Source organism: Chroicocephalus ridibundus, chromosome 7 (assembly GCF_963924245.1).
Source record: "Chroicocephalus ridibundus chromosome 7, bChrRid1.1, whole genome shotgun sequence".
In the NCBI taxonomy this organism is placed as follows: domain Eukaryota; kingdom Metazoa; phylum Chordata; class Aves; order Charadriiformes; family Laridae; genus Chroicocephalus; species Chroicocephalus ridibundus.
In genome coordinates, this window is record NC_086290.1 from 2,290,550 (window position 1) to 2,306,123 (window position 15,574).

The following is a 15,574-nucleotide window of genomic DNA, read 5'->3' on the forward strand; positions in this document are numbered from 1 at the left end:
AATCTGCAGAACCTGTTGAATATTACATTTATATGGCTTTCATTAGAGCTTCCAATCAAGAAGTGTATCATTAGTGAGAAACACTGTTCTAATTACGTCCTGAACATCACGGCTTGGTGTTTATTGTACTGTCACATAAAGTAAACAAGGCTCTTGGTATTTAAAAGTTAACAGGTCCTGGAGGGCAGGTTCCCATCCTCGGTAGCAGCAAGACTACGCCAAGGAGTAAAGGCTCGAAGCACATCTGAAACATGCTTATGATCTTAAAAAAGGAGAAAAACATTCCCGACGCTGTACTTCAGAGTGATCATTCTTACTGACTGGAATGACTACAAAACACACTCTTGTCACTACTCCACTACCGTCCTTCATCTACCTCACTGCAAATGTTCATACTCCACTTAGAGACTCTTTAAAAAAAGTGCTGCACACCTTCCAGTTTCACAAATACTACAAAGGCTTATTTAAATTTTACTATCACTTCAAGGCATGTAATTCCTAAAAATACATTAAGATAAAAGATCAGCACAAAGTTTTCCTGTGGCTTTTTTTTCGGGGGAGGATGGGGAAGAGAACAAAAAGCCACTATACCCGATTAATCCATTCGGTCAGCGGATTAACAACAATACTCCACATTCTCCAAAGATGCTCTTTGTTTTCCACTTGCTTTGCGCTCTGATTAAGAATGCCGATCACAGATTCACTGAAAGCCAGCGGAGACGTAGGCCCAGACAAAACAAAACCCACGAGCGTTGTTAGAATTACAAAGAATCTAGGGAAGAAAGGGAAACAGGTAAGATAATTTTTTCAGCTGAAGTTCGGAAAAAACTTCTATGAAGTCTCCTATGGGAAGCTGATAACAAACACACACCACCACATACCTCTCATCTGTTACACAGCATTCCAAGAGGTTATTATGGAAAGGCAGCTGAATTAAGAACAGAGCTGGTGTTCCCTGGTAAGTGAAATTTAAGAGGTCAAAACAACACACACACTGATCAAATGAAACACCTGCCTCCCCCACACGTGTGCTTATCTATCTATTACATTTAGCTCTAAATCAGAAATTTGCAACTATTAAAAGTTGTCAGAAACTCTCAATTCTAACACTTCAAAATAAAAATCCTCTTTCATTATTACAGGACTTTCAGCATATTGTTTTTAGCTATAGACAGGTAGATTACTCATCAGAAGGGAGAGCTGGAAACAGTCTGCATTCTGGAACATGGAATAATACAACTTCCTGAAAGGTCTGGATCTAACGACTTATGAAGTGCTCTGTATGTTGGTACAAATATGACATCCTAATACATTTCAGCATAAAGGAAGTTCTGGAATGAAGTCAGACTTACATTTAAAAGATCCATATCAGCAACCTGATAAGCTGGTGATCCCAATACTTTTGAAGGCAATTCCTTAACAGTAATATCAATGAGAGACTAAGTAGGGGAAAAGAGGAAAAACATATGTAAACATTTTTCCCCCGAGTGTCCTAATATTTTAAATAACACCACAAATAAAAGCAAAATTGTAACAATTGTTTCTGTTTAGCAAAAAGAAAAAAATCCATCATAAAAGTAATTGTCCTTGGAAGCAGAAGGTTCTGGTACTAGAACCATATACCCAATTATTTGAACACTGCTGATAAATCTGAAGAACGCTTAGAGAAATAAACCCTTAAGCAAGACTCCACCACCTGATGAGAACTGCATAACTTAATTTATACCAAAAAAGTTGTTTCTCTTAAAGAGACCATTCTGGTAAGTTAGATGCAAACGCCTGCTACCAATCAGAATCTAGACCATCAAAAAGAAATGAGATCTCAAAAACAAGACAAATCCATCCAACTTACCAGTATTTTCTGCACAGGAAGAGAATTTGATCTAACAGTGTTTTTTAAGGCCTGGAGCAACATAGTCAGTATTTCTGACCCTTGCTTTTCTTTCTTATTTCCTAGAACAAAAAATATTCACAGTTAGAGCAGAACAAAGTAATGGTGACTCTGACCATCATTCAAAACTTAAATATAATGCACTGTAAGATCAAAAAAAAAATTGTGTATGTTTATAGTCATAGAACAAATACTTAATATATTTGGATACCAAGTCTCTGCTCTGAAGAACAGTGTAACTAAAACTGAGAAGTTCAAATAAAAAACCCCTCTGTTTCATTAGTAAAATGGAAGCACCTTTTTATCATTAACAACCTTAACTTTGACATGCTAAGAAAAGTTGTGAAATTTTGTATTCATCCAAGCAATGCAAAATCCATTTCTCTTATGCTTTTCAGTTAGATCTTTCAATATTGAAGTTTCATTTTTAAGAGTATTCTGTTCTTTCAAAGCCTGTACAGAGTAATGGACTTTTTTAAATAGGAAACATCTTTTCTAAACCTGTAAAGACACTATACTTTATTATGAAATAAAATTTAATTAAATAAAAAAAGGTAGTCACAGTCACATAACAAAGACTTTATACTTATTTGAGTAATACACTGAATGTCTCAATTTCTCAATATCAAAGATGAGGTGGAATTGATTTTATTTTTTTTTAATGGAAAGATTTCTTCAGCAAGAAAAGCTGTTAAAGCGCTTTCATGTCTTACTGCTACATGCAATCCACCTGCAGTCCGATACTACTCTGCCCTCCCCGTTAAGCCTCACTGGATCAGATCAGTATGATTTTGTATTTGTCACACAAAGATGCAGGCATCATGAAAAACATCAGTTGTTGCCTCAAAAACAACTATTGATGATGCCTAAAACCAAGTTTTACCAGCAACGAAGCAAGTAATACTTAAGGTCTAGTCTTAAAAAACCCCTCTAACTGATCAGCAGTAACAAATTAAAAAAAAAACCCCACAGATCAAGAACAAACCACATTTTTTACCTGATTCAATAGCCATTTTTACATATCCATTCATGTCCTTCCATATAACATTCAGCATACAATCTACAAGATAACAAAACATTTTTATTCAGTTTGTAATAGAAACACTAAACACAAATGCAGTTAAAATACAAACTGTCTTAAACACAGACTTTGACGTAAGCCCAGAGTGTCATAACCTTTCAAACCAAGTCAGACCAGTCCTGTTTAATGGCAACACTGGAATATTACAGAAAGTGGCTATTTTTAATCAGGTTTCCCTCCCCCATTTTATTTGCCAGAAAAGAAATCAAATTTGACCACTAAATTCTTACCAGGAACTTCTTTTCCAATTGCAATAAAGCCATCCTGAACTGCATTTATAAGTGTGCTGGCATGCTTACAAAAAAAAGAAGGGCTACTGATCAGTGGGTACTGGAGAGGCTCTAGGAGAACAAAAAAACATGTTCTATAAATCTGTTATTTTGCAGTCTACCGGCAAGATAAGCCTTAGAAAATTAATCAAGTATTTAACATAAAAATTTCTAGTATCAAAGATGACAACTTACAGTTTTAAATGTTTAAAGCATTTAATGCTAGTAGACATCTTGAAATTACCAACATTGTTCGATTTAAAGTTACACGAAAATACTTCCAAAAAAATGTAACTCACATACCTAAACTAAGTGCAAGTTTGTTTTGCTTAGCAAAATCTACAACTTCTGGTCCCATCAAGAAGTGAAGCAGCATTTCAATTCCCAAAAGCTGAATGGAAGGTAACACCACCACTCCTGCTGTACTAGAATTCAAGTTCATCCTTGGTGTGACCGCACTTGCAAACGGGTAAGGACCTAGAGCAAGGGCAGAAAAATTACATTGCCTCATATTTCACCTGCAATCAAGCAAAAGGAAAGATCCAATAGACCAAAATCCCAAAGTCAACATGAAAAGCACAAATCATAGAAGAGCACGGGCTAAAAGGGACCTCTAACAGCCAGACAGGCATCTAGCACGCACTCCTATTATGCAGTGTTTAATATCACAGTCATAACCATGTATTTTGAAAGCTAAAATACTTATCTTCCAAAGACTGCAAAGTCTCAGATGCCAAACTTCACTTTGGCAACAAAAGCCTCCATGCAAGTTGTGGTTATAGAGGAAGTCACATGCTACACTATAGCCTAGTTGCATAGTAACTACTGCTGTGAGAGTTTCCATTAGAAACTTTTACACTGAACACAAGTTTAAGAGGCCTCATGTGCAAACCTCAGTTATGATCTCACAGAACTAAGATGAACTTTTTAAAAAAAAAAAAAGGGAACAAATGAAGATCTACGTGTCTAGAACACTTCCACAACATACCTGAAGCTTCTAATTACAGCAGTCTAGAATTACACAAGCTGTGAGCGCTAGGCTTTCCACACAGAGAAGAAAAAGAGGCAGTCCCGTATCTCAGGCATTTAGATGTAAAGCTCAAATAGGTGCTATTTCACATGTAGTTAAAGTATCAGAATTACTGTATTATGATCACTGGTTACTGTTCAGGCAGAAATTAAAAACGCTATAGAAATAAGAATGGCATATATAAGTGTTTTTCATGTATTCATCTATGTGGTAGGTTTCAAACCAATGCTCCCTTGCAAAAAAGAACACAACTCAGGACATTAAAACTGGTCCTCAACACAATTTGACTAGCACGATTTTGTAAACTTGAAATACTGACTGCAACAGCTTAATTTTACCCAATGTAAATCTCTACCTCTGAGCTCTCCAATGAACATGCAGAAAAATGACTGTTTTCAGTAATAATATACTGCAAAAGAAAAAGCATAAACACATTAAACAGAACAGATTACTTGCTATATCTAGAATAGAGTTGGAAACAGGCTTGTACTTTAGTACCTGATTTCGGTGTAGGGGTTGCCAAGGCTAAATTTTGGTTAGCTGGTACACGCGAGGGAGTTCCTTGCAATGGAGCAGAAGAATCTAAACTTAAAGTACTTTGGATTAACGGTACACAAACCTGCAAAGATATCAAACCACAGTGAAAATAGGTAAGCCATAAGCCCCAAAGAACTACACATTTCAAGTATCGCATGGACTGCACTGTTGTTCACAGCATCAGTGTTTCAGAGATTCTGGGTACTTTTAACAATATTTTTAAGATGCTGTATAAAACATGCATACCAAGACATGAATTAGAAACAGCTAGATTAAACAATAACTCATGTCAGAATGAGCCAACTGCACCATATCTAAAAGGGTAATTGTTTTTCCTTTACTCCCATCCTGAAGTTTAATTAAATGAAATTTGCAATCCTAACAGAAACTGTTCATTCCAGTTACAATGTGTGCAGTAACGAAACACCTGGATCATTTTTCTCTCTATGCATCTTTCTAAATATTCTGTGATCCGTTTCCCTACAGCAGACTTTCCAAAGCAACACTTGCACAGCAAAAGGACAAAGCAGTCTGTATACAATGTGCTTATGTTTACTATAGCTGTGCTCTCACCGGAGATGTTCTCCAAGATGCTCACGTGACATGAAGATGTGCTCTCAAATCTTTCGGAACTTTAAAAAGATTGCACACATAGTCCCAAGCACTCTTGCTATATACAACACACACACAGAGCATGCAAATAGGTAGGTCAGATCTGGTTCCTTAAGACAGTTCTATTTTAATAATAAACTAGAGAAGGACAAAGCAGGTACAGAATAAGTTACAGTAACAAAGAGGAAACGTGGCTTCACGCACTTAAGATAGGCTAACGATGTCACAGCTATTTTCAGTTGTGTTACCTGTTCAAAGTTTGCAGGCAGCTGAGGTCCTAGCCTCATGAGCAAATACCACCAGACCTCCAGTTTTGTCAGTGCCAAAGCCTCTGTTCTCACATGGATCGAGCTCAGCGGCTGCATTAGCAGTTTCAGCCTTTTAGCACTGCACAATATATCTTGAAGACCAAAAGAGCATATTATTAAGCAACAGAATTAAATAATTAAATCACAGAACAAGAAAAAAAGGAAAACTTTTAAACGATTTTTTCCTAATATATTTTAGCTTAAAACGCAATTAACAGTTTGTAGAACTAAAACACATAGTAAATGCACGAACCTTTCAGACTTGTTTTAGTGCTCTAATTGTTGTCTAGAATCATCCTGGAAATAGCAAGTATTTTTTTCCAGTACCAAGACTGAAATGAAATCTACTGAACACCAACATACACAGGAAGAAATTCACTCTTGCTTGCTATGTTAGAGAGCCCTACCTGCCACAGCAGAAGAAAAACCAAACACTTCACAGTATGTGCATTACCACTGCATGAGAATAAATGATCTTAAATAGAGTATTCTGAGGCTGCAAATGATCATTTCCCACTGAAGCAGCAATAGCACAGTGTGCCTGGACACAAGTTTACTCAAGTCTATGCAAGCATTAGAAAATAAGAAAACAACAACTTTTAGCCAGCTCAGCAGCATCAGAACCTGCCCACCTGCAATTCGTAAGAAACTGCTGACAGAGACTGCTTTCGCCATACTGGAACACGCACAGCAAATGCCAATTATGCCAGGGATTTTATTTTCTGATAGAGTCAAATTCTTTGTTATTTAATTTATGGGAAACAATGATCAGAACACATGACCAGATAAGAAACAAATTAAAATCACTATTTAAGTTAAATTCAGCTCAACTAAGAAATGCCCACATTTAGCTTTCTCTTTAGGATACACATGAAGGAGAAGCACAATCAAGGTTAAAAAAAAAATAATACTGTGTGCTTTGACACAGGCTGCACTTAAAAGACCTGTTCACGTCTCAGTTATACCTTTAAAGTAACTTTTTTAACACCTCTAGAATCCTCAAGCATTGCTCTTCTCCAATTAATCCACACAGTCCAAAATAAGATCTACAGAACGTTTTACTCTCTACTTCATTGCTGTCTGGATCAATTAAAGCGTTACAAAACAAAAGTTGTTAATTTTATTCTATTCATTTCTCCTAGCAGAAAAATTAAGACAAGGCTGCTGATCAAACTGTCACTTTTCCTTAAAAAAAAAAAAACAGAAACACAAAACTTGAGTTTTACTTTTGTATATACACACAGTATACACCACTGTGTACATACCACAGATATACTATGTGTATATCCAATGGTATGTACCATAGTATTGACCACTATTAGACAGAATATTCTCTTCCACTTCTGTAAAGTGACAGTAGTCAAAACAATTCAGGTTAACTTTTTTAAATCTACCTGGATTTAGAGCAAAATTATCTATTAGACTCTTCCACGCAATGAAGGCTATTTTCTTTACCACTGGTGAGCCACTACGAAATCCAAGTTCCTCCAGTTGCAGCAATGAGTTGATAAAACTGCCACTACGATGCAGAGTCTGAAGATAAAGAAGTTCAGAATTAAGATATTTATGTTGTCAAAAAAAATCCTTCCCTAAAGATTCATGACTGTAAAACTTACTGCTTTTCTGCTTACCTTTCCAAGTAATTTGACAAACAGCGGCCATAATTTTAGTACGTAAGTCTCATTTTTTGCAGAAAACAATTTCTGAAGTTCTGAAATTAATTTCTGCAGACAGAAAGAAACATAATTTCTACAAGAAATCTATTCAAAGTGTTCTAAAAAACTACATACTCATACCAATGTTTGCAGACACAACCAACCTGGAACTATGCTATTTCTAGATTAAAAGGATCTAATTCTGTACCACATAACATTTGCTGGTAAATCAGTCCAGTGTTGCTACCATCTCATTATTCAATTATTTTCATTTTTCAATTATTCTGCTAATGGCAACCAACAAATCAAAATCCATTTACTTAAATACTTGTAGTCTCTCTAACTCTCAAGTCAAAAACACACTGTGAACCTAAAAAAACCACCTTGTTTGCGTGGGTTTCTTTGTAAAGATACTTCACTTCAGCAGTGAATAAGGCAAAATAAGTAAGCTTACAGTTACGGAAGTGAGAGGAAACATGAAAAGCTTCATCAAAAACGCTCATGACACAACACAGCCACACTCTTATTTCTTGGGAGGTCACTGCAACTGGCAGAGATGCCCAATGACAGGGTAGAGCAGGACACACAAAAACCCAAAACCCTACAAAAAAACCTGCAAAAGAGAGGATCTGGGGAATTACAAGCTAGCCAATCTTCCTCCCATGCCTGGAAAAATTATGGAGCAAATTCCCTCGGAAGCTATTTCTAGGCATATGGAAGAACAAGAAGGTCCTTACCAACAGCCAGCATAGTTTTACCATGGGCAAAACCCGCTTTTCCAACCTGACTGACTTCTACGAGGAAAGGCCTGGTTTTGCAGACGTAGGGAGCGCGGCAGATGTTCTGCACTCCAACTTTAGCAAGGCTTTTGACAGTCTCCTCTAGTCTCCTTGTAGCCCAACTAGGGAGATACAAACTAGTTAAGATTACAAGGTGTGTGGCTGGACTGTTGGGCTCAAAGGCTGGTGGTTAGCAGTTCAGAGCCCCGGTTACGTGTGCGATTTGCGAAGGGTTGATAAGGGCTGATACGATTTAACACAATCAATGATCGGGGGGAAGTACTGGTTGATATGCTGGAGGACAAGGCTTACCATTCATGGTGATCTTTACAAGCTTGAAAAATGGACTGACAGAAACCTCAGAATTCTAAGGCAAAGGCCTATACCTGGGACAGACAAACCCCATGTCCTGGTACCCACTGAGGACTCACTAGCTATGTGACCATCTGCAGAAAAAAAAAGTGGCAGAGAAGAATTCTAATGTGAAGTCAGTAATGTGCTCCTGCATACTGGACTGCACTAGCAGAAGCACAAGAACCAAGTCAAAAGAACTGACCCTTCTACTTGGTACTCATCAGACCACCTCTTGAATACTGTGCCACACTGAAGTACCAGAGCTACCAGCAAACTGGAGTGAATCCAGCAGAGGGTCACCACTAAGATGGTTAGGGGGACAGAGCTCATGACGACAGCTAGGCATGCTTAGCTTGGAGTGGAAGGAATATAATTGCAGCCTTCCACTACTTATTAGCTGGATTACAAGGAAGAACCCAGGTGCTTCAGAGAAGTACTGAAAGGACTGGAGGCAACAGACACAGGTTTCAACAAGACAAATCCTATTTTTACCATGAGGGTGGTTAAGCACTGGAACAAGCTGCCCAGACAGGCTGTAGAATCTCCATCCTTTAACATACTCAGACCTCAACTGGACAAGGCCCTGAGCAACCTGGCCTTAACTTTGAAGCTAGCCCTGTTTTGAGAAGGAAGTGCTAAGCTAGATGATGCGAGTTACTGCCACACCAAGTTCTGCTGATTCTAGTTCAGTAAGCAAATCCTCTTTAAGAGACAATAAAAGTTTAATGATATTTATGAGTTAATGCTATCAAGACAGGTGCATAAAGGTCATTTAAAAACAGCAAGTTATTTTCCTGATCAATGATTCCCGTCAGAAGCTTAATTTTATTTTTTTTTATACAGTTGTCCTGTATTTACATTCCTGTTACGTTAACTTTTCTGTCGAAACTGCAGCCATCAAGAAGTTGCTGTCAATGCACAGTAGCTTTCTGCTGCCACTATCTAGACTGTAAATGAAATTAAACCACCCCCAACCAACAACCCTGATTACTACTCCTGTTGCCAGTAGAAAAATTGACCTTGCCTCTAGAAAAAACTTACTGTGGTCATTAGGTGCTCAGTGACAGCCGCTACCTCCTGCTGTTTCTGGAGCAGCAGTGGCATGCCCATCTCCAGAGCAGTGGCACCTCGTAACTGCACCTTGTGAGCTGAATGGACGACCAAAGGAATGATCAGTTTTGCCCACCTCACAGCCTCCTCTCCCATCTGGGCTGGAGTTTGCTCCACCAAGCTAGATCCAAAAAACAAATATAAGTATTACAGATCTCCAACAGACATACTGCTTAGACACTCAAAGATAATCTTAGTTTCACCAATAAATGCTCTAATCCAACCTATGATTTACAGGAAACCATTCTAAATAATTTTTTTTATTTTTCTAAACAATTGTATTTTGACAGTTCACTGAAAACCGCAATGCTGAAGTGTTATTTCAGATAAACCCCTCCAAAAGCAGAAAAGACTGACATTTACAGTTGTCCTTTCCATTCTCTCACAACTTTTTGGGCAAATGAGCTGAATTGAGTGCCTGAAGGAAACACACCATAACTTCCTTATCAGTGACCAAGTACAAAGCTTGCATATTAACCATGCCCTGTGTGTTCTTAGAGGTTCAGACCAGCTCCAACAGGCCACGTTTGCTGAAAACAATATATGCCCGCTTTTGAAAAACTCCTCAAACCCTGAAGCAGCACAGGTTTGCACAGGCTCAATGGATGTTGGCCTACTCAAGTGTTCTTACCTTATCCCTCTGCTCCTGAGCTCTTAGAGCACAGTATAACAAACAATTCCATATCTTTACACCATCACACACAGAAGCCAACGAGCTTAGAGAACACTCAAATAAGTGTGAAGATATAAGCTCAACATATTTACTAATAAAGAAATGAAATTAATAATAAGTATTAACACTAAGTAAAGATAAAATCTGACTATTCTAGCACTGATGACCAAAACAACACATTCTTGGTATTGGTCCTAAGAAGTACCCTCAGTAGTGTTACAAGAAACATTGCAGTAAAATTTGTAAATGACCACTGGGACATTTTTAAATAAAAACCCATATAATGGCCGGGAATTTCTCAACTGGGTAGATGCTGAAAATGAAAGCTAGAATGTAAGAACGTGACTTGTGAAGCACACATGAGACTTTGGTAGTAATTCCTAATAAGCCATTAAAAATTAAAGCAATGGAAGTTTATCTGAATATTGACTACTTTCGGTGTCAGAATAATTTTGTCATGTTATGATTAATGGCATATTTTGCAAATGAAGTGGTTCAGGAGAACCGCTGGCAAATAGACAGAAACAGAGATGGTAGTTTACATCATTTCACTCTGTTCTTTCTACTGACTGTAACACAAAACTCTGTGGGGAAACAGTCTTGAACATAATGAACAGTTCAAAGAGCATTCAAAAAAAAATTCTTTAGAATACTTTGTGCCACTAAACACTTTGTTTCAATAGTTTGCCCCAAAAACTAAGCATCTATTTTAACAAAATTGCAGCGCACGTACCGTATAATAACATTTAGTGCTTCGTATTCAACCACCATAGATTGTACATCTCCTTTAGTAAGTATTGTTTCCAGGGTAGAAATTATACTGGACACCTGAGGAAATAAGACGACAACATTAGAGTGTGCATCTAAATACAACTATTTCCATGACGAGCCAAAATTATGAAATTTTTTTTCCCAGGACTGTGCCCTGTGTTTGGATTATGCTTGGTCTAGTTTTAAGGTTACAGCAAACTGAGTAAGTCTGATCAAACTTGAGTATTCACATTTCTCCCCTATGCTGCTTCACTTGTATCTAACAGAATTGCTCACACCACAGCTTCTCCCTCAAGAGATGCAATAATTTGTTGGCTCTTCTCCCTCTGTAGCTGCCCTTAGATTTTTTCCAAGAACTTAGGCCCTACACTTGGCTGTCAAATCTGATGGAAAACGATCTTCAGATTCAAAACCTACTGAGTGGAGAATGACCAAGAGATTGCACAAGTCTCATCTCCCTAGGAAAAGAGGCCACACACAAAAAATAGCAAAGAAACTTACCTCCTTTTTAACAATTTCAGGAGGAAACGCCTGCTTAGAGATCACCCAAAGTGCCCGAGTGCGAGTGTTTTTGTCTGAAGTTTTTACAGCAACACTGTTCACCATTGAAAGCAAGTCTCGTATTTCAGTTGCTGAAAACAGAATACACAGCACTCAAATTCTGTTCATTTAATTCCAATCAGCGTCTTAGCAAGTTTTGGGTCATTTTGCTCAGTTAACATTACTAAAGATCCATTCAACCAGAAGTTGTTTTAAACTGTAAGAGGGGAGACTGAGATGAGATGTGAGGCAGAAATTGTTGGCTGTGAGGGTGGTGAGCCCCTGGCCCAGGTTGCCCAGAGAAGCTGTGGCTGCCCCATCCCTGGAGGGGTTCAAGGCCAGGTTGGACGGGGCTTGGAGCAACCTGGGCTGGTGGGAGGTGTCCCTGCCCAGGGCAGGGGGCGGCACTGGGTGGGCTTTAAGGTCCCTTCCCACCCAAACCATTCCATGATTCTATGAATCAATGTAACAACCAGGAATCACCAGGTAAAGGCTGAAAAACACTGATAAGCACTACCATCATACCCCAATTCCACAAACAAGAAAGCATTCTTCATTGTTTTTCTGCCTGGACTTGTTTTTTTTATTACAAATTCCATAAAACTAATTACAGTACCTAACTGCTACCAAAGCATTTAGTGAAATTAGAAGTTAGTAAAACAGTGTTAGTATAACAGCATGAAAAAAACACTAGTTTTTTTTGTACAAGATGGAAATAATGAACTGATCATACTTCTCATAGTAGAGACAAAACCACTGCACCACTTGGGAACAGTGAACTTGGTCAAAATTAAAGTATATGCTAACAAAGACATAAAGAAAGAACTCTGATCTATATATACACATACACACAACTGGCATCCACACTGAAGTTTGTTTGCTTACCAGATAATCCAGATGTAATGTTTGAATTAAAAACGCAGAATCCTAACGCCTGTAATGCTGCATTACTTAGCTCTGAGTTTTGATTAGAAATGTGTGCCTGAAAAAACCATAAACATAAAGTTTCGGGTTACAGAAGTAGCTGTGAAGTATCGTCTTAATACCAACACTTCTGCTCAATGAAGCGAGAGCTGTCAAACACACGCACTTGATGAAAAATGCACCCATTTAGGAAACTCCTCCTAATTACATACACTCCAAATCAGTAAAACAGTTTGACGTTCTGAAGACATTTTTGTTCTCTGTAATTAGACATCTTTACTGAAGTAACTTCTAAACATCCGAAGTTCTTTACTTCTTCACTTGCTGCATACTACCACTTCACGCCTCCATTGTTTTTAAACATCTAAGACAGGAAAAAGAGATGGCTAAGAACAGTCTCTACCTTAATGATCAAAAAAATTTGACATTTACTGCATATTCCGATTCAACAAAGTGTTTCTAAAGGCGGACAGAACACACTTTCTCTCTTCTGTCTGAAAGATCAGATTTGACTGCCTAACACTGCCTGAACATATCTGAGACCCTGTATTTTATTTTTTCTGTAGTATTTTCTAGTAACATGGAAGATATATTTTGCCAACAAACCCTTACTGCTATGTCACTAGCTTGAATTCTTATGAAATGAACTTGAATTCAAGTCTTACAATGGCCACTAAGCTTGACCACCTAAACATATCTTTGTTCACCAAAGTATAAAAAATTAAATGGAAAAGACGTACCTTAAACACTTTGCAAAGTTGAGAAAAGTGTTTTCTGACATCTGCAGTGAATTCTTTGCCTTCCTCACCCGTCAAGCGACTTCGAGTTGCAGAAGGGAAACAAAGCAATATTCACAGGTCAAACATGATATAACTGACGTAACTTTAAACTTCTATTCTAAAAAAAATTCACTACCTAGCAGGGAGACACTTCTTTCCTTACAAAGCTAAAATACAACACTGAAGAAGTCTAAGAGCAAAAATGCCAGTGACCGCAGTTCGCCTGACATATCAGTAAAACGCTGTACTATAAAGTACGCACGTCCTAGTATATTGGAAAAAATGAAGTCACTAATGACCCATTTTGTGTCTTTGTAAAAAACATTATGGGCTTTCACTTTTTTTTAATCATCTTTTATAAAAAGGTTTAAAAGTTAATATGCAAACTCTAAAGGACTGATGAAAATTAGATATACTTTCCACAGAAATATATAAGCTTAAAAAGCGCATTCCTCAAAAGTAGTTCTAGAGTGCAAGCTCCCCACTCTGGGAAAATTCTGGTTTGACAACTAATAGCGATGACTTTGCATATATCTGAAGAACATCCATACAGAAAAGCTGTACTTGTCCTGTAAAACGTGAACTTATTAGTTTCACAGAGCAAAAAACCAACCATACTAAGTGCAATCATCCAGAAGACAACCTGAGAAATCTGTTGCTTAATACTATTTTTAAGTTATACTGGGTTTTTTTGGCAGTTACTACTAGAAGCCTGTAAAATCTTACAGTGTGATCAGTATCACTGACATCTAAGCAGTTAGAACTTTAAAAGTCACTACAGAACTGAGAGGCAGGAACTCAAGGGGGATACTGACAGAAAGAGATAATGCCTTTGCACATATATGCTAACAAATTCAAAAGATCCAGGTAAAAGCAGAACCTCATGGTTAAGACATACTTTCCAGAAGGAAATGCAATTAAGAGAAGACGCGATCATTCCAAAACACAACAAACCTAACTTTATCAATCATATAGCTGACATGTAAGTCTTCTTTCAGGAGGGAAAAAGTTACTATTCCCCACTATCTCCGCAGTTTCCCCAGGAAATGTAAGAGGAGGCTCTCGGATGAGCACACACGCAGAAGACGCGCTCCCTCCCTCCCTTCTCCTTCCCCCACTCCATGCCGGCACATTTCCCACGACCTACAGCCGGCGGCCACGCAGTCCCGAGCCCTGCAGCCCTCCCCACCACGCGAATTTCAGGCCGGGCAGAGGCTTCCCTGCCTGCCCCGCCACGGCACCAGCGCCTGCCCTAGGCTCCCTCTCTCCGACCGCGGCCCGGCCAACGTGGGCCGAGCTCGCCGGCCCGGGCATGCACACCGTCCTCTCCCTCCGCGCCGTCGAGGGGCCACACAGGCTGAGGGCGGCCGCCGTTCCCTCAGGAGGCGCGGGCCCCCTCGCTCCCCTCACGCTACAGGAGGAGGCGGCGGCCCGCACTCACTTGGCGATAGTGAGATGCGCGTCAGTGAGGTCCCCCAGCGGGGCGGTCGGATCCTCCAGGGTCTCCAGCAGCGGCTGCAAGCCGGGGCAGGCGGCGGGAGCGCTCATGGTGCGAGGGCCGAGCAGCTCAGTGCCGCCAGCACCGACCCCAGCCGTCTCCCGGGCTAAGATGGCGGCGGGCGGGACTCGCGGCGCGCGAGCCCGGGCTGCGCCGGTCCAGCCAATGGGAAGCGCGGGGAGGCGGGGCCGGCGGCCGAACCGGAGGACATCGAACCGGCGCCACGCGCGTTCTCCGCGCGCGGCGGAGCGCCGAGCGATGGATCGCTTCCCGCGCCTGGCGGGCACCGCCCCCGGCGGGCACCGCCCCTCGCCGCTGATTGGTGGAGGGGGCGCGGGGGGCTGTCCGTCTCGCATCTCCGGCGGCCGTCAGGCCGCCGGCTGCCGGCCCGCGCGGTGCGGCCCCGGCCCTGACAGGAGCGCTCTGTCTGTGCTAATCGTAGAACGGTTTGGGTGGGAAGGAACCTTAAAGATCTTCTGGTTCCAACGCCCTGCCCTGGGCACCTCCCACCAGCCCAGGTTGCTCCAAGCCCCGGCCAACCTGGCCTTGAACCCCTCCAGGGATGGGGCAGCCACAGCTTCTCTGGGCAACCTGGGCCAGGGGCTCACCGCCCTCACAGCAAACAATTTCTGCCTCACATCTCATCTCAATCTCCCCTCTGTCAGTGTAAAACCCTTCCCCCTCGTCCCACGGCTCCCCTCCCTGCTCCAGAGTCCCTCCCCAGCTTTCCTGGAGCCCCTTGAGGGCCTGGCAGGGGCTGGAA

General features: G+C 40.4%; 1 protein-coding gene across 3 annotated transcripts in view; it reads right to left on the reverse strand.

The window, feature by feature from the left end:
• The window catches only part of RIF1 (replication timing regulatory factor 1), a 30,474-nt gene extending 15,562 nt beyond the window's left edge, over positions 1-14,912 (reverse strand). For all 3 annotated transcript variants that reach the window (XM_063342261.1, XM_063342262.1, XM_063342260.1), the window contains exons 1-17: positions 14,755-14,912; positions 13,275-13,353; positions 12,496-12,592; positions 11,572-11,702; positions 11,033-11,127; positions 9,558-9,747; positions 7,360-7,452; positions 7,123-7,261; positions 5,669-5,820; positions 4,770-4,890; positions 3,545-3,718; positions 3,203-3,313; positions 2,889-2,951; positions 1,853-1,953; positions 1,353-1,439; positions 882-955; positions 592-772 (exon numbers count right to left, since the gene is read on the reverse strand). In XM_063342261.1, the coding sequence (XP_063198331.1) occupies positions 592-772; positions 882-955; positions 1,353-1,439; positions 1,853-1,953; positions 2,889-2,951; positions 3,203-3,313; positions 3,545-3,718; positions 4,770-4,890; positions 5,669-5,820; positions 7,123-7,261; positions 7,360-7,452; positions 9,558-9,747; positions 11,033-11,127; positions 11,572-11,702; positions 12,496-12,592; positions 13,275-13,353; positions 14,755-14,861 (1,995 nt within the window). In that variant the 5' untranslated portion in view covers positions 14,862-14,912. The remainder of the gene's footprint in view (positions 1-591; positions 773-881; positions 956-1,352; positions 1,440-1,852; positions 1,954-2,888; positions 2,952-3,202; positions 3,314-3,544; positions 3,719-4,769; positions 4,891-5,668; positions 5,821-7,122; positions 7,262-7,359; positions 7,453-9,557; positions 9,748-11,032; positions 11,128-11,571; positions 11,703-12,495; positions 12,593-13,274; positions 13,354-14,754) is intronic.
• Between the last annotated feature and the right edge of the window lie 662 nt (positions 14,913-15,574).